Raw genomic sequence first — 21,601 nt, forward strand, 5'->3', positions numbered from 1 at the left:
TAAAGAGGTCTGAAGGAGAGGAAGAGTGAACTACACACAGAGCAGTTTCCTTTGCAGTCAAACCAAACAAACATAACGTTGAGTGAATTGTCTATTTTTATGTACTTCTAACATTTTGTACTTTGGTATGGCTTGATGGGTATTTGAATGGAATGCTTTTCATTTTCTAGACCTTGGGTTTTTCTTTTTTAAATGAACATTTTCTATTTCAGTAATTTTTATTTCAATTTGATTTGCTAAGACATATGGGAGAAAATGGAAGAACTTTAATGATGGTTTCTTATACCTGAAACAGTCAAACTTAGGTAAAGTAATTGATGAAGGCAATGAGAAACTAGTTCCTCAGAAGATCAGCACCTAATTCACTACAGGTATAAACTCTTACAACCACTTTGGAGAATAATTAAAGGTGAAAATGTTCATAATGACTCAGTAATTATATGTCTAGGTGTCCATCCTAGAGAAATTCTTGAATGGATGCACAAGGATCTTCACTGCACTAATTTTTTTAAACAGCGAAAAACTGGAAATAAGCATTATCCAAAGGGGATAAAAATCATTAAACTGTGGCATACCCATATAATGGAACATTTTAGCAAAATTAAAATGAAGAAATACCATATATTGTTCATAAATCTGAACATGTAGTAGAGTAAGATTATAAATAGATGTGTGAGGAAAAGAAACACATATCATCTTTAGAACAGAAGTCACCACTGGGATCCAACTATATTTATAATATTTTCTTTTATTTTTTTAAAATTCAACATTTTAATAAAATGTTGGCATTTATTAAACATGGGTGTTTATAATATTCTGTACTTTTTTGCATATTTTAAAATTGCACGAAATAAGATAATCAATCAGGAAATAATAGTTTATCCCATGACTTGAGGGGAAGTTATCAGAGGTTTCTTAGTTTTCTATTTCAGAGATTTCACAGAGCATCAATTTACTGGAACCCAGAATGCCTGCTCTGGTAATTAGGTTTAAGACTTCTATCAATAACAGTATTTGCAATTGTGCTGAAACATTCTTTTATTATCTCAACACAGTTTTGTTTTGTTAGCTTAACTTCGGAAATCACACAGCTAGAACTATTGAATTATAATGCTGTGACTCTGAATAAATTTTGTTGCTGAACAGGGCACTTGTAAAGCTGGCTCACTTCAATCTAGAGTTACTTATTTGTGAAAAATGACTCATTTAATAGAACCTCTTAGTACTGTGCTCTTTCACTTGTAGTATCTCAAACCTGAAAAACAGTATTCTACAGAACTAGAATGGAATACTCAAATAGAAGATGCCTGAAGTTGTCTATAATATTTTAGATTTGGTCATTTCTCCAAGTACAAAAGAGGAAAGACAGATATGTTTTGGTTCATTCAATGGGCAAGTTTGCTTACGCTACTTCATTACTGAAGCTGGGCACCTAGTGAAAGTCAACATTTATGAAAACACAAACTATGAGCTCAGGACCATTCTGGACTCTAAAAAGCAGGGGTGACGACGGTAGGCACTGCTGGAGTGACAGAATTGGTAATATTGGAAGGAAAAAGATGTCCAAAATTAAGCTACTTAGAGGGGAAAGGGCAATGAGAAACACGCCTCCTGTGGGTTTCAGGGCAGAAAACTGAGGAAATCGCATCAGGGCCAAGGTAACCATGTTTTCACAGCCACTGTCTAAATAGATATACAATATTGAAAAACTCTAGGTAGTTTACAGATTCACCTTTGTTTTAATCCCCCCAGGGAAGAGTAAAAAGAGAGAGAGGTTAGGGGGAATGGGTCCCTGAGCTAGACAAAGAAAAACAAGTGCCAGGGTTGCCTTGACAACACAAGCACTGGTTGCATTTTAAATAATATTTATTTTTCCTCCTAATTTCAATAGAAATATGTGGTGGCTTTTTAATGTTCAAGGTGGCTAGACTGAATGACACCCTTTCTTTCAGGTTTCCAGGTAAGTGAGACACGAGAGAGACTCTTGGGAGATGTGGAAGGTGGAAGTGAAGCAGCCGCCATTTTGTAGTCCATACAAGTCGCGGCCCACTACCTGCTGGCTCACCTCACAGGTGTGGAATAGCAGGCAGGTCTGCAACTGCTCCACCTTCCCCTGGATCTTCCTTCGGCTTTTAGTTTTCTCCCTTTTACTGGTTCCCACTCCAAAATCTTGACTTACAGCAAAGTGGGCACTAAACATCCAAAGCTCATTCAAATGTATATTCAAACAACTACAGTAAAGAAAGAAGAGGGGATCTAACTCCTCCTCCCTCTCAAATCTTCCAGGTCAAATGCCCAACCATTGCTTCACACCCCAGCCTACCCACAGTAGCTTGTCATTAGGATACTGGGAACAACTAGAGGATTAACATACCATCTCTATTTTCTGGGCCGGTTTGTTTAACAGTTAGTTGTGTGGAAAACTGATGGTTCCTCTTATCTTTAATTCCACTACTTTAGCATCTGTTCCTTTAAATCTGTGTTTTGATCAAACCACTCCCTCCCTGCTCTCCAAACACAGGAGGGCCTCAACTCTCAAGGAACCCAAAGAACTGCATCTCGATGACCATACACAATACAACTTTAATCTCTGTGTGTGTGGTGAAAGGAGGAGTCCTTTCTGGGGAGAGGGGCAGGAACGTGATCTATTTAGGATTTGCAAACCAAATAAAGAGACTGAATAAAAAGCATCAGCTGAATTTTCAGCCGTTTTTCCTAGATGTCTTCAAAATCAGCACTTTTCACAAATCGCAACAGCTGAACTGAAGCCAGCTTAGGCAAGATTCTTGAATGATTTAATTAGAGTCAAACAAACTCAGCAGCAGAGTTAAAATTCACCTTCTCCAAAGTAAACACGAAAAGATGCAGAAGTGTCATGTGAAGACTACAATGCCATGTACTTAAGCTTCGGCTTTCGAGATCAGAAATGGAAGGAGGAAAAATTAGGCACAGTTGTCAAATCCTGATCTTTGCCTCAAATATCTGATGTCACTACAGCTAACAGTGTCTAGCCCCATTCGCTTATTTTGCAAACTCCGAAGTTCAAGTTGGGGAGAAAAAGTATTTTCTGGAGATTTATAAGGACTTGTTAAGTGACAGAACCAGTACAGTTGCTCCTGTGAAGAACTGCAGTTGAGAGTCCCGCCTGTGCTGTCGCCGTAACACGGACACACACCATTTTGTTTTCTCTTCTCTGAAGGCCTATTCCTTACTTTTCCCAGGGTTTAAAAAATCATGTTAACAATAAGCAAATACAGCAGGGCCAGATGCCTTTCGTGGTCAGATGGTTCATTGTTTAAAAAGCTTCAGTTTAAAATCCAAAAGATTGTTAACAGATGCAGTTTCTGGCTGGAGACTGGGAAAAACCTCCCTTAAACAAAAGAGTATGTTGTGATTGGAACCAAAAAGGGAATTACCTTTAAAGATAAGAACCACAAACATTTCCTATTTGAAAATACCCCCAACTCCACCAACAAGACTTGTTTTTGGACCTTTCATGAAAGTTAAAAAATTTGACGGTGGGTTGCTATGTATGACAAACCATGGCTGACAAACCAGTCCAGTCGTTTTTACAGATTTGTTTGGATTTTCAACAAGGCCACAACATCCATCTCTTGCTCTCCAATTAGGCAAAATTCCAATTAGTTTCTTTCCAATTCTTTTAGCCTCAGAAATACTTTTGCTGCTTTCATTTTGGCTCTGGAAATAGGTTTTCAACCAGAGACTTAGACAGAGACGTTTGAGAAATGAACACAAAGCCTGATAAGCAGAAAGCCACTGCTAGGACTCCAGTCACTATTGGATGGAAAAGAGCCGCTTGGCGGAGAAAGACCTGGCCCCATCTTATTTCCCAGTCTTGTGCGCTTTTAAACAGAAAGCCTGCCTTTCACCAACTCCTGTGGCCGTTTCTGTTGGCTTTGTGGGCCTTCACCTTTTGGCTTTACTATGTGTGAGAATGCCTGTAATGTCCGGAGTTCTAATCTTGAAAGATGGGAAATCTGAAGGAACCATGAGTATGGAGCTTTCCCTCAGCCTTGGGTTTGGCTTGTGGGTGACAAGCCTAATTTGAAAAGGCCACACAAGAGATGGTCCAAGGAAAATCATCTGTTGTCCTCATTAAGGATGGCCACTACTGGCTCCATTCTGAGATGGGCAACCCGTCCCTTAGGAGACCAAATTTTTGGAAGAGAGGTAAACATCATGCTCTTTCCATACTTAGGTTTTTTAAGGCTCCCTTGTTCATTTTATTAAGTGCTCAATAGGGTCAGTTTCAGACCAAAGGCATAGTATAGTTTTTTAACAGTCTGAGAAGTTCTAATCAGGAAAATCCTTAAGTTAAGGAATGCTACTGTCCATTTTAAAGTGAGGCAGATCCTTAAGCCCACAGGACTCCCCAAAGGGTTAAAATGGCTCTCCCACTCAGCCACGCCACTGCTAAGTCACATAAGGAACCCAAGCTGCTGGAATGAAGCTAGGAGGAGAACTGTAAGCTCAAAGATCTGTGCAATCTGGCCAGGTACTCGGCAGGAAGGGTCCATCCATCAAGAAATGGGACTCTGAGCCAGTGGCCACATCCATATGCATCCTCCTCCAACAGCCAGCCCCACCACGCACACAGAAGAAAGTTTGCAAGGGGATTCGCTAGGCCTGGACATTGAAAAATGAGCAGCAGCTGCAGGCCCAAGGTCATTACTATTCTCCAGGGGTTGCCTTTTCTAATCTAAGGGGCAGTAGTTTCCATGATTAACTTTCAATGGCTGTCAAGGGTGTAATAAAATCTGGGAAAGAAGGAAACTTTCCCCTCGGTAAGCTGCTCCCATTTCCCTGCCCTTTCCCTTCCTCCAGCGCGTATTCTCAATCCCTGCTTCACGCTGTTTCCTAATTCTGAGGGATAAGCCCGCACTCAGATGAGCCAAAACAGACAATGTCCTCTGTGGACACAAGCACCTGAGGATTTTCCCCTCTCAGTTCTAGGGGTCGGGTCTATAACACAGCTCCGTGAAAAGTCCTCTTGTTTCTAAAGACCTTACAATACCATCACTTTCAGAACGGAGCACATTTTATTTTCATTTAAAACCTTTTCCCCAAGTGTATTTTATCTGTTTCCTGAGCCATGACAATCAGTTCAAGAAAAGAGAGGTTTTCTGGTTGGTAAGATGAGCACAAAGAGAAAGAGGAGAAGAGGACATACTCATTCACAAACACGTCTTGCTGGTTATGGCTGGATTAGAAACCCCGAGGCTCCGACGTGGTCTGACATGACAGCGGCTGGAAGACAACAGCTAGATGTGTCTCTCAGCAAAGGCCCCCGGAACCAAACCCCACACATGGTTTTATTGACTGTAACTGCTCAGGTAGAAAATTTAACGTGCTTTAGATTTTTGACAGTTCGGTATAACAGTAATGATAACTTTGTGGTTCACTCATCAGACGTTCATGTCAAAGTACCAGAAGCTGGAGTTACAGAGATGAGTAAGACATGGCTCCTCACCACCAGAGCCGTGAAGTGTGGTTGAAGAGGGACACACGGAGGCTCATGCAGGAGAGATGCTCCTGGGAGGGTGGAATGCCAATTACACACGGCATCAAAGAGAGGACAGAGGTGCTGAGAGCCAGCTGTGTGGGCAAATGGAAGCCCCAAATGCATACAAGTCACCTAAGAAAAGGTCTTCCTGACTGATACTGTCTTTAAAAGATATTAGATTGCTAGTTTGTTCTAATTTCCCTTCGACAAGAGTCATCGGACTGTCCATTGCCTGCTGGAGAGAGGCAGCATTTCTCCTAGGTGTGAACCCTGACCTTCCTGCTTGCCCCATCTTGATTCAAGTTTCTACTGCAACAGAGGGAAAGTGGCTAAAGACAGCCACAAACAGGATCGGTTCCAAAAATGGGATGTGAACAGTCTAAGAATTTGCCACAGGGTTTAAAGATGGCAGGGTGAACTTGATTGCAGGAGATACAGTTCAGGGGTGATGCGTAATGCCATGGACACTAGGGAATAACAGCTCTAGCATTTAGCGGCCCTGATATCCATTCTCCCCTTCTACGGAGGTGATAGAACCCCCAGCTTTTAAGTGGGGGTGACTACCCAGAAAAAAAGACAGCCTTCCTTGCAGTGAGGTGTGGCCATTTGTTCACAGTGGGATGTGAGGAGGAATTCGGGTGTCTAACTCCTAAGACATGTCTCTAGGAGTGGAGGTAAGGAAGTTTTGTCTTTTTCCCTCTCCTGCATCCTTAGTTTGGAATGTGAGCTGGCTGGAGAGTCAGCTCAGACCAGGAAGACAAGGCCTCAGAGATGGTGAAATGGAAAGTTGTTAGAAGGTCGTCACAGAGGACTGTGGCCCCACAATACTAGTCCTAACCTACCTATAAATATACTTTTATGTAAAAAGTGGGGAAAAAACTTTGATCACTGTAAAAACCAGGGCCGTTTTGGGTCTTGGTTGTACAGGATTATGAACAACAGTTACTGGTACAGGGTGGAGGGGTGGTGTCCAGAACAGTGTTAATAAAAACAACATTCAAGGAACTGGCGCTTTGTCGCATGTAGCACCAAGGCCACGACAGGACATGTTCAATCTATTTATACGTTATAAAGGGCTATCTGAATTCTGGTGGTGAAATGGGAGAGCCAGTTAACCACATATGCAATGGATATCTTACCTTTTTCTTGCTGCAGTATATTTGCCATTTTTTCTCAGCTGGAAGTGCAAACATGGCTTCCCTGTGTTTGTCTGTGAGGTCGAGCTCATCCTGAGAAGAAAAATAATAATTAGTATTTCATAGATTATTTGTTATTCCTGTGGGGAAGGTATCAGCATTATCAGGGAAAGAAAACAAAACAAAACAAAACAAAACAAAACAAAACAAAACAAAACAAAACAAAACACAAGCTGAATTTAAATGAACTCGGAAAAGACCAAGAAGCTAAGTTAAGGTGTATGTTATTACTCATCAGAAATCACATCTCTAGCACCCAGCATAGAGCACAGCAACAGAGGCAGGAGGCTCTGCATTTACTAAAGGGTGTGGGGAAGTGGCCTGAGCACAGGTGGAATTATCCTGAGCCACCGTGTACTGCTGCAGAGGGTCCACTGAGCAGTCAAGGCCATCAAAGCTCCAGTGTTTGGAAGGATTCATCATATACACACCGAGGTTTGCTGGGGATGGCTCCGCAAACACTGCACATCAGGCTTGGCCCTGAAGAAGCTGGACATGATGAGAGGAAGGGAGGATCAGAACCAAAGGCCTAGATGTGGTAACCGACTTGGTGAGTTTAGGGAACGAGGACCACTTTGGCTGAAGCACTGGGATTATGCAAAGAATTGTCACATAAAAGGTTTGAGAGGTTGGGAGTGACCAGTTTGTGAAAGTCTTAAATGCCAGACTAAGGAGTTAATTCTCTTGTCCAAGGAGAGCCAATAAAGATTCTGAGCAAGGGAGTGACATCTTCATCGCCATAAACTCCACTAATATTTATTCAGTACTTTATGTGCCAAGCATGGTGTAGACATTTTCTCATTTAGTTTTCACCTTAACCCTAAGAGTCTCACTCATTATTACATCCTCGTTGTAATAATAATCCCTGTTTAATACAGCTGGGGCACTGAGGTGGAAGACTGGGGAACTTGCTCAAGGACCCATATCTGGTAAATGATAGGCTGGGTTTTCAGCCCAGAGCTGTCTGACTCCAGAGACTAGACTCTTGGCCTCTCAGATCAGTGTCTGGAAACATTAATTTTACAGTGGTGTGTGGCTTAGATTGGACACTAAGGGGAGGCAATTTATAAACACCCATAACTAATGAATAACAACAATGAGATAATGAATATAAAGATGCTTAGAGGAAAGTTCTTGGCATTTAATAACTGAATCCATGGTCAGAAGTATTATTGGTATTGAGCATCTGGGACATTTTTATTCCTATAGGAGAAGTTATCTAGTTGAAGGTAGCAGGTTGGTGGGTGTAAGACATATAAAAAGGTACTATAAATTAATATACAATAAAGGTTAGATTCCCGAGGAGTATAAACAAGTCCCCTCCCTAAATGCCTTTGGCGTATATCTGCAATTCTGCCACTCGTGGACAATGACTTCACATCTCATACTCCTACCTCCATTTAGTCATCAAAGTCCTATTATTTCTTCTTTGAAAAGTCTCATGATTTTCCTTTTGTTTCATTCCCAATGAAACCACCCAAACTTATGCCCTCACAACTTCTCCCTTGGCTTTTGCAAATAGCCTGCCCACTGTTCCTCCTTGCTCTTCCAAACCTTCCTACAGCATGGCCAGAATTCAGTAAGGCATTGAATTCTCAAACCCGAGGCAGCTTCAGAATCACCTGCAGCAGTCCCCTACCTTTTTTGGCACCAGGGACTGGTGCTCCTCTGAAAATCTAAGGATCTGAGGAGGAGCTGAGGTGGTGAAGCTAGCGCTGCGGAGCAGCTGCAGATACAGATGAAGCTTCTCTCACTCACTCTCCGCTCGCCTCCTGCTCTGTAGCCCAGTTGCTAATAGGCTACGGACAGGTACTAGTCAGCAGCCTGGGGATTGGGGACCCCTGACCTAGAGGGCTCCTTAAATCACTGATCATTCAGTGTTTAGTACTGAGCAGGTGGGAGGAAGTACAAGAATTTACATTTCTAATAAGTTTCCAAGTATGGCTGATGCTGCTGGTCCTGGGACCATACTTTAAAACCACTGAGCACCTGTGCTGTTCTGAGTTCCCAGTTCAAAAAACTTCATGAGTTTCACAATGCCTACAAAATGAATTATACATTCCTCAGCCTGCCTTTGAGGTCTGCCATGTATAACCCCAACTTACTTTGCCAGGCTGGCTTCTAGTTATCCCCTGATGCCCAGTCTTGTTAACGCCCACACCTCAGGGCCTAGCCACTCAGGGCTTGATACATGCTGGCTTCCCAGGGAGGTTCTTAATCTAGTTAAACTCCCACTTCCTCATCTCCAGGATGGACATATCATTTCTCTTGCAGAGGTATTGCAAGGATTAAAATCTCATCTAAGCACTGTAGCACTGCCTGGCCTGGGGTGGCGGTGGGGGTGGGCAGGCAACTGTACAGTTGTTATTTTTCTCAACATTTAAACACAAATCTCCTTTTAAGAACAAGGTAAACAGTTAAGTCACTAAAACACACACCCACACACTATTACGTTCTAACCACAAAAAGCTAGTTAAGAATTTCAACAATGAACAATAGGGAAAGAATGAAAGATAGTTACAAAAACTCCACTATGAGGGAACATGTTAAAAATGTTAAAATTTTGGCATGCAACTATTACTTATGTGAAATAATTATTTTTCTTCCTTTCTTCCTTTTTTAATTTCCTGTAAGTCACACCTGCTTTCACCTATTGATGAATGGGGAACATAATGGTTACATAAATCACTCCCCAACAATTAGAGGGTTTTGTGTGTGAGGGGGGAGGGGTGGTCAGGTTAGTTATTCAAACAGCTGGAAATATGGTGCTTAGTTTGGAGAAAAGCTTTGTGATTTGTAAGAAAGAGAACAATGTTATTAGTGTTGCATCTTTTATTACACTATGACACTGTATTTTTGCTAACTGAGCTGAGGTGTGAAGAAATTTATAAATCCTAAAACCTAGAAATTCATAGCAAAAGATAATAATATTACCATATTTTGCTGTTACAAGTAGAAAACTTCTGCTTCTGCCGAGACACAGAAATGACCAATTTTGAATTGAGAGAACACAGTTGAACTAGGACTTAGGGTCAGATGATTTCATGCAAAAAGAGAATTTCCATAAAATAAAAATTAAAAAAAAAATTGCTGTAGAGTCTCTGGATATAATTTTAGATTCCAATTTAAAAATGGGAAGAAATTAGTAGATACTGATAATAGGTTACAGCTAGCAATTACTAAGTACATTTGGTGTACTTAGTATTAGTGTTTCACATGAATTAATTTAGTTTATCCTCATAACAATCCTATAAAGTGGGTAATATTTCCCCATTTTCTAGGAAACTGAACTCATAGAGATTAAATAGCTTGCTCAAGCTGTTTAACAAAGACAGAGGAGGAACTTGAGCCTAGACTGCTGGGTTACAGGGTCTGCATTCTTAACCACTAGACTGTTCATTCTACTGATCATTCAGTAGGTAGGTAGAATCATGACACCGATGCAAATACGAAAATGCATCCATATGCTGGACTCACAGCCTAATGAGCATCTGTTAGCAGAAAGATGAGAATTTTTGTTGTCAGACATCCCTGAGTTCCAGGTCTGGCTCTTACAGGTTACACAATCTTAAACAAGTGACTTAACCCTTGAACTTCAATTTCTTCACCTGAAAAATCAGAGTGATAATATATATCTAATAGTGTTATCTCAAGAATTCATTCATGCAATCAAAAAAATTTTTTGAGTGACCACTAATGCCAGGCATTGTGCTAGGTATAGAGGACAAAAAGCTATCACAGAGTTCATATTCTTGAGCGGGCAGAAGGGAAATTAAATAATCACATGATGATCACAGAGGAAGCTAAGCTTTGAGGGCTAACTTGTTGGGGGAAGGTGGGGAAGTGAAGTCTGTCTCAGTGAAGTGAAGTGATCTGAGAGATGAAAGGAATTAAATAGGTAAAAAGCACTGCAGGTAGTGAACAGCAGTCCTGCAGGCCGCTGTGAACTTTGGTCTTTATCCTAAGAGCAATCAGAGGTCACTGGAAGATTCTGAGCAAAAGAGCGACATAGATTAAATAAGATAATAATTGGGAGTGCCTAGGCACAATGCCCAGAGTGTAATAAGACCCCCACCCTTCCATTCCAAAAGTATCTCTGCTCTGACTCATTCTATTTTAATAACATGACTGAATCAAGCATGCAAGACTCTGAAGAGATTATCACAGCCTTAGAGATCAATCAACACTTACTCGCTGTCTTACCCATTCCAGGACCATGGCCAGACATTATAAAGAATACAAAGATGAGTAACAGACCCTGATTTCATGGAATTTAGCATCTACTTAGGAATACAAGATGATAGAGGCATCAATGGTTCCCTTTCTTTTCAAGATGAAGTCCAAATTCCTTAGCTGGTTGGTCAAGGCCCTGCATGATATGGCCTTGTGGACTTAGCTGACCTCACCTCCTTCTCCTCCTCCAGCAGCTATATCTTAGCACTTCTGAAACTCTTGCACATGCTGTTCCCTTTTCCCAGAGAGCCCTTCCCACCATGCCTAAGGATCAACCTTGTTCATCTAAACTGTTACGAAGCATCAGTTATGCCCTCCAGGAAGCCTATCCTTATGGGCATTTATCACGTCACTACAGTTACGTTACTGCATTGATCACATCGCTACAAACGTTACTGGCATGTCTGACTCCTGTTTTAGACTTGTTTCCGGAGGCATGTCTGACTCCCGTTCTAGACTTGTTTCCGGAGGGCAGTAACTAAATTTGTTCTATTAATCTTTGCTTTAATTGCCAGTCCCCAAAATGGCATTTAAGCCAGATTGTAAACCACCCCCCCTCAAAAAAGTAAAAGTAAGGTGAGGGAAGGTGGGCAAGCTGAGAGGCAGAGAGAAGAGAGAATTATTCTAAGATATAGTGGTGATCAATGCATTTCGAAGATTAAAATTCATTTTTTCTCTTCTATTTTGTGATAAACTGTGCATACAATGAAACATACAGATCTTAAGTATAAAATTTTGGGTTTGTAAAGGTATACAATGAAATGTTTGCAGCACTGTACCCCTTAGAAACTAGTTGAACTATTTTATTCTCCCATCAATATATGGCAGATCCAGTTACTCCACATGCTCACCAAAATATGGTGCTGTCTTTTTAATTTTAAGTTTATGTGAAGTGGTATCTCAATGTAGTTTTTTTTTTTTTTAGGTTTGATTCATTTTCCTGATGACAACTGATGCTGAATACTCAATTTGATGTGTTAATTAGCCATGCATACTTGGATTTTTTTGTGAAGTATTAAGAATATTTTACCCATCTTTATTGAGTTGCCTCTCTATTATTCACCAAAATAAGTTCTTTACATATTCTGGAAATATGTCTTTTGTCATAGATACGTAGGCTATTATTTCTCCTAGCCTGGAGTTCACCTTTTCATTTTGTTAACAGTCTATTTTCATCACTAGATTTTTTTTTTTTTTTTTTTTTTTGCTGAAGTCTAATTTATTAATATTTTTTCTTTCAGAGCCAATGCTTTTTGTCATTTCTCAGAAATCTTTCCAACTTGCAGGTCAAAAAAGTACTGTACGGTTTCTTATGAAAGCTGTCTAGTTTTAGTTTTAGATTCTATGTTGGAATCTATACTACAGTCTCATAGACCCCACTCCTGGGGTTTTTCTTTTGTTACAAAATAGTTGGATTGCCTTTGCCTTCTCTCTTTCTGTTACCTGCACTCATTTAGATACATTACTAAGCAAGGAATGGAATAAAGGAACAGTTGATGGAAGGAAGAAAAAGAATGGAACATAAACGAATTTGAAAAGCATCTTGACAGTTTCTTTAAGCTCTGAAATTACTTCAAAGTAGTATAATAGGAGTTCTCATTTGATATTGAATTCGAAAACTGAAAAAGGTAACTATGAAAAACAAAAAAAAAAATTGAGATCACTGTAACTCATATAGCATCTTTTTACATGAAGTTTTTAGAAAAAAAATAATTGTACAGAGGCAGAAGGCAGATCGGTGGTTGCCTGGGGCAAGAGGCAGGAGCAGGCCCTGGCTGTAAACATGAGGAGACGAGGCTATGGGAATGTTCTCAAAGTGGACTACAGCAATGGTTGCACAACTGTACAAATCTACTAAAACACACTGAACTGTACACTTACAAGGGTGAATTTTATAGCATGTAAATTATATCTCAATAAAGCTTCTATTCAAAAAGAAAAAAAAAAAGAAAAGAAAAGTAAGCCTGGTTGTTGGAGCCCAGGATCAGAATTGAGAAAATATTGCCTTGTGTACATAGTAAGAAAAGAAAATTCTGGTTGAACAGTAGATTAGATAAACCAAGGAGTTATTTTAGAAAAAAAAAAAAAAAACTGACTGAAAAGAAATGTTAAGAAGAAAAGGGAAAGAAAAAATGTGGAATCCTTTAGAGTAAGTAGCTCAATCTGGGAAATGTTGTAATTTCAGATAGAATTATTGTTTGGAACCAAATAACTTCCATGAAATATTCTATCTTTTCCTTGAAAATTACACAGATTCTATTACCATGCATTCCATTTAGGCCAGGAGATAGGCAATGTTTCCCCCAAAGTCCCTTAATATTAAATTAAGTGATATGTTAATATTAACAATAAGCCCTTAAGAGCCTTTTCTGTGTTATTTTCCCCGCCTAGTGATGGTGCTACAAAAGTGTGGTTGGCTACTCTATGAGTTAATAGACAAGTTTTCCGCTAATTAACAAACCGTAGTAATTAGCCCAATCCCAGGAATCCAGGAAGCATCTGGCTGCTTTTAGATCGCCTTACTTTTTTTTTTTTTTTTTTTTTTACAATCGGGCTACGTCAGAAATTGTTTTGGGGACTGACAATTAATGCAGAGTTAAACAACAAATTTCGTTTCTGCCACGACACCTTAGACTTGGATGGCCTAGCTCCAATTATTGGACATAGAACTTTTTTTCCATATTTTTCTTATTTGGATGCTTTTAAAAGTTAATTATAGGAAAATGACTTAGCAAGTGATGAAAGGAGAAATATCTGTACCAAGCATCATCCCTCGCCACAGAAAGCTCAAGTTTCTTGAAAACCAACAAACAAAATCCTAAAGGCTTTTCTTCTTGGAGAAATAAAAAGATATTCCTTTTTTATCTTTACAAAATTATTTATAACATCTTGGAAAAAAAAATATATATATATGTATTTAAGAGAAAAGACCTCTGAGAGAAGCCCAGCTGTCAGAACTAAAGTTCTATGCTTCATCCATAACAAGCACATTATTAAGCCCTGCTTCTAAGAGAGTCTGTACAAAGGAATCTCACCAGGCCTATGCTCTAGAGTAAGCAGGCAGCTCTATAGAAATATACAGAAATCAGAAAACAATTGGCATAGTATAAATAAATCTAAGGAAATGGATTGATTTGTTAGATAAAGCAAGGGAATGAATTTTGAAATAATATACAATAAGGGTCATAAATGAGATGAAAAAGCTCTTTTCAGAGATGTGAGCTAAATGGAAATATGGGATTATTTACAAAACCTCCAAAGCAATATTGAAAGCATTCATTCTTTGAAAATCTACCAAATCAATAGATTTCAGTGTGCAACAAGTCAGTTTCCAGCTAACAAGAGAAATCTGTAATAAAGAAATTCAGGATTTCTATTTCTAATGAGTTAAGCTAACTCTTTACATCCATACTAATATATATTCACATGCATGGAGGGTGTGGGCGGGGAGGACCTATAATTAATGCTGGGGGAATGGAGAATAAGAAAATGGGGAGAAGGAGAAGCTAAGACATGTCCTTGGGGTCACTGTGACAATCAACATTCATTATATTGTGTGTGTTTATGTTTTGGTTTGTTTGGGGTTTTTCTTTGGTGGGTGTTTTTGTTTTTTACTTTTTAATAGTCCTTGACAAGATAACTACCCATCTGACTCAATGTATACAGAGTTCACAGAATTTCTAACCATATTATTACTCAAGCAATGCTAATTTTTCTCTTTCAAACTAAATACACCAGGTATTTGTCCACAGTAAACAGATTCAATTCACCCATCCTAACTCCACCTACCAAAGGCTTCCCACATGCACCCAGCAGGCAGCGACCTCAGATTCACCTCAAGTACACCAACCTTAGCAGAGCCTTCTCTGGATGTAACCCTCTCCTCTCATCCCATAGCTCAATACTCCCAGAAATAAGTCAAACCTGGGAAGGGCAAGAGACCTGATCTTACGTCATATGACATGGTGATGAGAATACCATCACAGGCAATAGGCCAGACAAGGCAGATGGAACACTAAAGGGTAACACTTTGGCAGGAAAAAAAAAAAAAAATTACACTTTTATAAATATATAGAGAATATGTACTATCAGGCTATGAAAATTCATTATATTTATGAACATCCAGCCCCACCACAACAAATGAGCATCACATCCAGGAGTCATGAATGGCCAACACAGCTCTTAAAATTTAACCACAGTGACACTGAAAACAGTATTTTATTTTCATAGTGGTGTTCTGAAATCTGAATGTGAGATAAGGTTTTCATAGGTTTAAATAGAGGTGCATTCAGTGAATTATTACCTACCTGCTTCTAACCAGTCAGTTAAGACATAAATGGAAAAGAACAGACCTTTAAATTTCTAAAGAGATGTGTACACACATAAAAAAGAGCTTGAAGGTTTTCAGCCTGTAAGACTTCTGTCAACATTCTTAGTCATTACACAAAATACCACAGCATGACTCACCACCACCTACACAATAATGTTCTGTGTCTGATAGACGTGTCTTCTTTCAATATATAAAAATAAGAGCAAGAAATCCCACAAAGACTAATATAAGTAATTTTTAGTTTCTTGCTACCAGTGGTTGAATGTTTATACTATGTCCCTTCCTCCCTTTAATAGGAGGCAATGCGAACTATATCAAAGTATACTGCTAACCCTGTAGGCTTCTTATTTAGCTTCTTTGTGTTATTTCAACCAGAAACTCACTAGAGTAACTTTAACTTTTAATTAGTCTACATCACCAGCAGTTTTCTAGCAATTTAAAATAAATAACTCGGTTCTAAATATGTTAAAATCATCTCCTAACATCCATCCAACCACCAATATTTCTAGTTTTTACAGCTACAATCTAGTACAATTTCTATTGACAAGGCTTAGCTGAGAGAATTTCTAAGCAGTGTTTTCCTAAATGAATGGAGGGACTTAGTCTCCTGGGACACAAAACCAGCTATAAAGTGACAGTTGAAAGAGGCACCTGTGGGCAACCATGAAGCCAAGTTCCACACATGTCCCTCTCCCTCGACACCAGACTTCTCTTGCCAGCCCCTCCTATACCTGCTTAGCATGCCCTCCAGAGACTTGTTTGGCAGGTCAGGTGACACTTCTAATTTTTTTTTTTTTAACATATAATTTCAAGTTTTAATTAGGTCAAGATATCTGGAACAATGAGTCTCTTCACACTTGGCATCCATTTATCTATTTTATCATGTAATAATAACAGAGAGGCTGTTAAAGATAGAAAAAATTTCTTACACATTATCACCCTTAGCCTTTTAATTTGCTACCTTTCATGCCAGCCACTTTGGTGGTCCCACAGTAACTGACCCCCAAACGAAAAATATGAGGAAAGAGAATGACAAAAGGTGATGGGGTGCAGGAAGAGTGCAAAAATCAGCAAAGATCAGCCCAAATCTGACACTACTTCGAGAATAATTCAAGATATGAACCCAGCTGTTGAAGGATTCAGCATTCATTCATTCATGTATGCATTCACGCATGTAAGCATTCACTCAAATACTTACTGAACATCTAATGTGTTATCTTTCAGTAATTAGTTATTCATCTCCACCGTAAGCATTTACTGAGCACCTACTTTGGGCTGGGCACTGCTCCAGGCCCTGGGAATCCTGCGTGTGAAAAAGCCAGGTACGATGCCTGCATGCCATTCTACTCTCTGAAGGTGCAAGGATGCATATGTATATTCATAGTGGGTTTAACATAATGAATGTCCCTGTGTGAACAGACTCAAACGGTCTCACTGTTTAGAAGGTGGTAAAGAACTTGCTGACTTTTTCTTCTACATCCAAGAAAGGTCCATCATGATTGAAAACAACCCAAATATATATTCTGAATGAGCTTTCAGTCATTTGGTTTAGTTTAGTTCTTAAATATTACATTGTGTAATGAAATAAACAGCTAGCAGCTGTAGAATGTTTCTAGTGGATTTACTGAAAATTGACGAGAGAAAAAAACTTTTTTAGGGATTTGGTTTTCAAAATATATATATATAGTGTATATATATTACATATATATGTGTGTGTATATGTATATATAGTTCTCCATCCACAAGCCAGAAAATCATAACTAAAAGATATAACTGGTGCTGGACTCCTATATCTTGCGTCAAGAAACAGTTTTAAATTCCAGAGGCATTCTGGGAATTGACAGTGGGGGAAGGGAGGATTCTAAGCATAGCAAATGAGGACCTATAATTAATGCTGGGGGAATGGAGAATAAGAAAATGGGGAGAAGGAGAAGCTAAGACATGTCCTTGGGGTCACTGTGACAATCAACATTCATTATATTGTGTGTGTTTATGTTTTGGTTTGTTTGGGGTTTTTCTTTGGTGGGTGTTTTTGTTTTTTACTTTTTAATAGTCCTTGACAAGATAACTACCCATCTGACTCAATGTATACAGAGTTCACAGAATTTCTAACCATATTATTACTCAAGCAATGCTAATTTTTCTCTTTCAAACTAAATACACCAGGTATTTGTCCACAGTAAACAGATTCAATTCACCCATCCTAACTCCACCTACCAAAGGCTTCCCACATGCACCCAGCAGGCAGCGACCTCAGATTCACCTCAAGTACACCAACCTTAGCAGAGCCTTCTCTGGATGTAACCCTCTCCTCTCATCCCATAGCTCAATACTCCCAGAAATAAGTCAAACCTGGGAAGGGCAAGAGACCTGATCTTACGTCATATGACATGGTGATGAGAATACCATCACAGGCAATAGGCCAGACAAGGCAGATGGAACACTAAAGGGTAACACTTTGGCAGGAAAAAAAAAAAAAAATTACACTTTTATAAATATATAGAGAATATGTACTATCAGGCTATGAAAATTCATTATATTTATGAACATCCAGCCCCACCACAACAAATGAGCATCACATCCAGGAGTCATGAATGGCCAACACAGCTCTTAAAATTTAACCACAGTGACACTGAAAACAGTATTTTATTTTCATAGTGGTGTTCTGAAATCTGAATGTGAGATAAGGTTTTCATAGGTTTAAATAGAGGTGCATTCAGTGAATTATTACCTACCTGCTTCTAACCAGTCAGTTAAGACATAAATGGAAAAGAACAGACCTTTAAATTTCTAAAGAGATGTGTACACACATAAAAAAGAGCTTGAAGGTTTTCAGCCTGTAAGACTTCTGTCAACATTCTTAGTCATTACACAAAATACCACAGCATGACTCACCACCACCTACACAATAATGTTCTGTGTCTGATAGACGTGTCTTCTTTCAATATATAAAAATAAGAGCAAGAAATCCCACAAAGACTAATATAAGTAATTTTTAGTTTCTTGCTACCAGTGGTTGAATGTTTATACTATGTCCCTTCCTCCCTTTAATAGGAGGCAATGCGAACTATATCAAAGTATACTGCTAACCCTGTAGGCTTCTTATTTAGCTTCTTTGTGTTATTTCAACCAGAAACTCACTAGAGTAACTTTAACTTTTAATTAGTCTACATCACCAGCAGTTTTCTAGCAATTTAAAATAAATAACTCGGTTCTAAATATGTTAAAATCATCTCCTAACATCCATCCAACCACCAATATTTCTAGTTTTTACAGCTACAATCTAGTACAATTTCTATTGACAAGGCTTAGCTGAGAGAATTTCTAAGCAGTGTTTTCCTAAATGAATGGAGGGACTTAGTCTCCTGGGACACAAAACCAGCTATAAAGTGACAGTTGAAAGAGGCACCTGTGGGCAACCATGAAGCCAAGTTCCACACATGTCCCTCTCCCTCGACACCAGACTTCTCTTGCCAGCCCCTCCTATACCTGCTTAGCATGCCCTCCAGAGACTTGTTTGGCAGGTCAGGTGACACTTCTAATTTTTTTTTTTTTAACATATAATTTCAAGTTTTAATTAGGTCAAGATATCTGGAACAATGAGTCTCTTCACACTTGGCATCCATTTATCTATTTTATCATGTAATAATAACAGAGAGGCTGTTAAAGATAGAAAAAATTTCTTACACATTATCACCCTTAGCCTTTTAATTTGCTACCTTTCATGCCAGCCACTTTGGTGGTCCCACAGTAACTGACCCCCAAACGAAAAATATGAGGAAAGAGAATGACAAAAGGTGATGGGGTGCAGGAAGAGTGCAAAAATCAGCAAAGATCAGCCCAAATCTGACACTACTTCGAGAATAATTCAAGATATGAACCCAGCTGTTGAAGGATTCAGCATTCATTCATTCATGTATGCATTCACGCATGTAAGCATTCACTCAAATACTTACTGAACATCTAATGTGTTATCTTTCAGTAATTAGTTATTCATCTCCACCGTAAGCATTTACTGAGCACCTACTTTGGGCTGGGCACTGCTCCAGGCCCTGGGAATCCTGCGTGTGAAAAAGCCAGGTACGATGCCTGCATGCCATTCTACTCTCTGAAGGTGCAAGGATGCATATGTATATTCATAGTGGGTTTAACATAATGAATGTCCCTGTGTGAACAGACTCAAACGGTCTCACTGTTTAGAAGGTGGTAAAGAACTTGCTGACTTTTTCTTCTACATCCGAGAAAGGTCCATCTTGATTGAAAACAACCCAAATATATATTCTGAATGAGCTTTCAGTCATTTGGTTTAGTTTAGTTCTTAAATATTACATTGTGTAATGAAATAAACAGCTAGCAGCTGTAGAATGTTTCTAGTGGATTTACTGAAAATTGACGAGAGAAAAAAACTTTTTTAGGGATTTGGTTTTCAAAATATATATATATAGTGTATATATATTACATATATATGTGTGTGTATATGTATATATAGTTCTCCATCCACAAGCCAGAAAATCATAACTAAAAGATATAACTGGTGCTGGACTCCTATATCTTGCGTCAAGAAACAGTTTTAAATTCCAGAGGCATTCTGGGAATTGACAGTGGGGGAAGGGAGGATTCTAAGCATAGCAAATAAAAGTATTTGAGGATAGTTTAGAACTAGAATATACCATCCACATATTGGGCATTTACCCCTACAGGCCATATGACATATATTTTGTAAAAGCAAATGGTGTTTGGATGATTCCCAGTGCATCAATATATATTCTCATGTGCAGTTATTTGTTCAAATTACCAGTGTTCCAGCCATTACTGAAACACATTTTCAAAATTACACTTGAAAGCTTACCTAAACCACACTACTTATAGAATCAAATTATTCTCCCAGTCTTTTAATATCTATACTGGTTTATATTGGGACATATAGAGACTTGAAACGTCAGTACAGTATATTGCCTTTGTGTAATTTGCACATGTAGCCTAAGGATTAAGTTAAATAATTAGATTTCAAACTGCAACTGAAAGCGAAGTAAGTGCATACTACTCAGAGTCACTTTAAGACTCAGTAATAAAAATTATCAAGGCCAAGGGGATGCAACCATTTCCTTAATAACATTAAGTTCGGGGACAGTTTTACAGTATTTGTATTAAAAAAAGAAAGATTCTATATTTCTTTCCTCCATCTCGATTGCTGGAATCTAAATTAAGAAGCACCCAGAAATAAATGTATTGATTGATAACAAAATATCTAATATGAGGTCAAAATCTAAATTTAACAGCCTGTAGAAAAGGACATTTGAAATGATCTTGGTGAGATAAAACATAAATTTAGAATTAGAGGGAATAAAATGGTTTTGTGCGTTTATCTTAAGCTTTACTGGATTTTTTTAGTGAATCAGAGAACAAGAAGGAAATTTAAGAAGTTATGTTGAACAGTTTACTGTCTCTAAGCAGAAAGGACCTCAACTAGTACTACGAAATGTATACTGATCACTGGGATGAAGATCTACTGCCAACCCGAATTTGATAAGTGATGCAACGTTCTGTTCAAAAGTACAACAGATATAAGTAAGCAAAACCACCTTTATCAACATCACCCTGAATCACAGCCATCAGTTGTTCTCAGAACCAAAATTATTTATTTATACATTTCTGGGTTTGTAGTCATCTTTAAATTGACTGTATATCGGCACCAGTTTAATCTACTATTCAAGAATTTTAGCACTGAACACATTTTAAACCTCTATCTACATTCTCACTTCCCCTTGTGATATACTGCATATTTTCATACTGTTTTAAACATTTTTCTATTAACTCACCAAATTGATTTATCCAAAAATGTCACATTGTCAAGGGAAGATCTACTCAATATTTGTTTTTCTTCATTGTCAACTAATCATGTCCTTTAGCTAAATAGAATTTTCTCTTTTGACCTTCCTAGATTTGTCAAATTAAAAGAATTTTTAACCTCATGGAAATAAACAATTTTAATATCAATCCTTTCGTTAGGCTCCGATTTTTGGCTTTCAGACAACTTAATACTTTAAGACTGTTCTAGATATGACTTTGAAGTCTTTATACAGTCTGATTTCCTCTGCGTAATTATTGAGCAATCCTTTACACTCTAATTAAGAAACAACAGATTAAAATCCTTTACACTCTAATTAAGAAACAACAGATTTTTTCTTCAATCAAGTTAAAATTAAATGTTCCTGCTACTCAATCTTCTCATCTTTCTTGAATACAGGGAATTGAATAGTTTCTGTAAGAAACGTTGTATTCTTACATGGTCTTAATGTAAAAGGCGAGTTTTAAAAC

At 38.5% G+C, this 21,601-nt stretch overlaps 1 protein-coding gene across 1 annotated transcript in view; it reads right to left on the bottom strand.

The window, feature by feature from the left end:
* DAAM1 (dishevelled associated activator of morphogenesis 1) overlaps positions 1–21,601 on the bottom strand; it is a 156,106-nt gene that overhangs the window by 69,721 nt on the left and 64,784 nt on the right. The window contains exon 3 of the mRNA XM_023526780.1: positions 6,664–6,753. Within this exon, the coding sequence (XP_023382548.1) occupies positions 6,664–6,753 (90 nt within the window). The remainder of the gene's footprint in view (positions 1–6,663; positions 6,754–21,601) is intronic.

This window comes from Pteropus vampyrus, unplaced genomic scaffold (genome assembly GCF_000151845.1).
Source record: "Pteropus vampyrus isolate Shadow unplaced genomic scaffold, Pvam_2.0 Scaffold15, whole genome shotgun sequence".
In the NCBI taxonomy this organism is placed as follows: domain Eukaryota; kingdom Metazoa; phylum Chordata; class Mammalia; order Chiroptera; family Pteropodidae; genus Pteropus; species Pteropus vampyrus.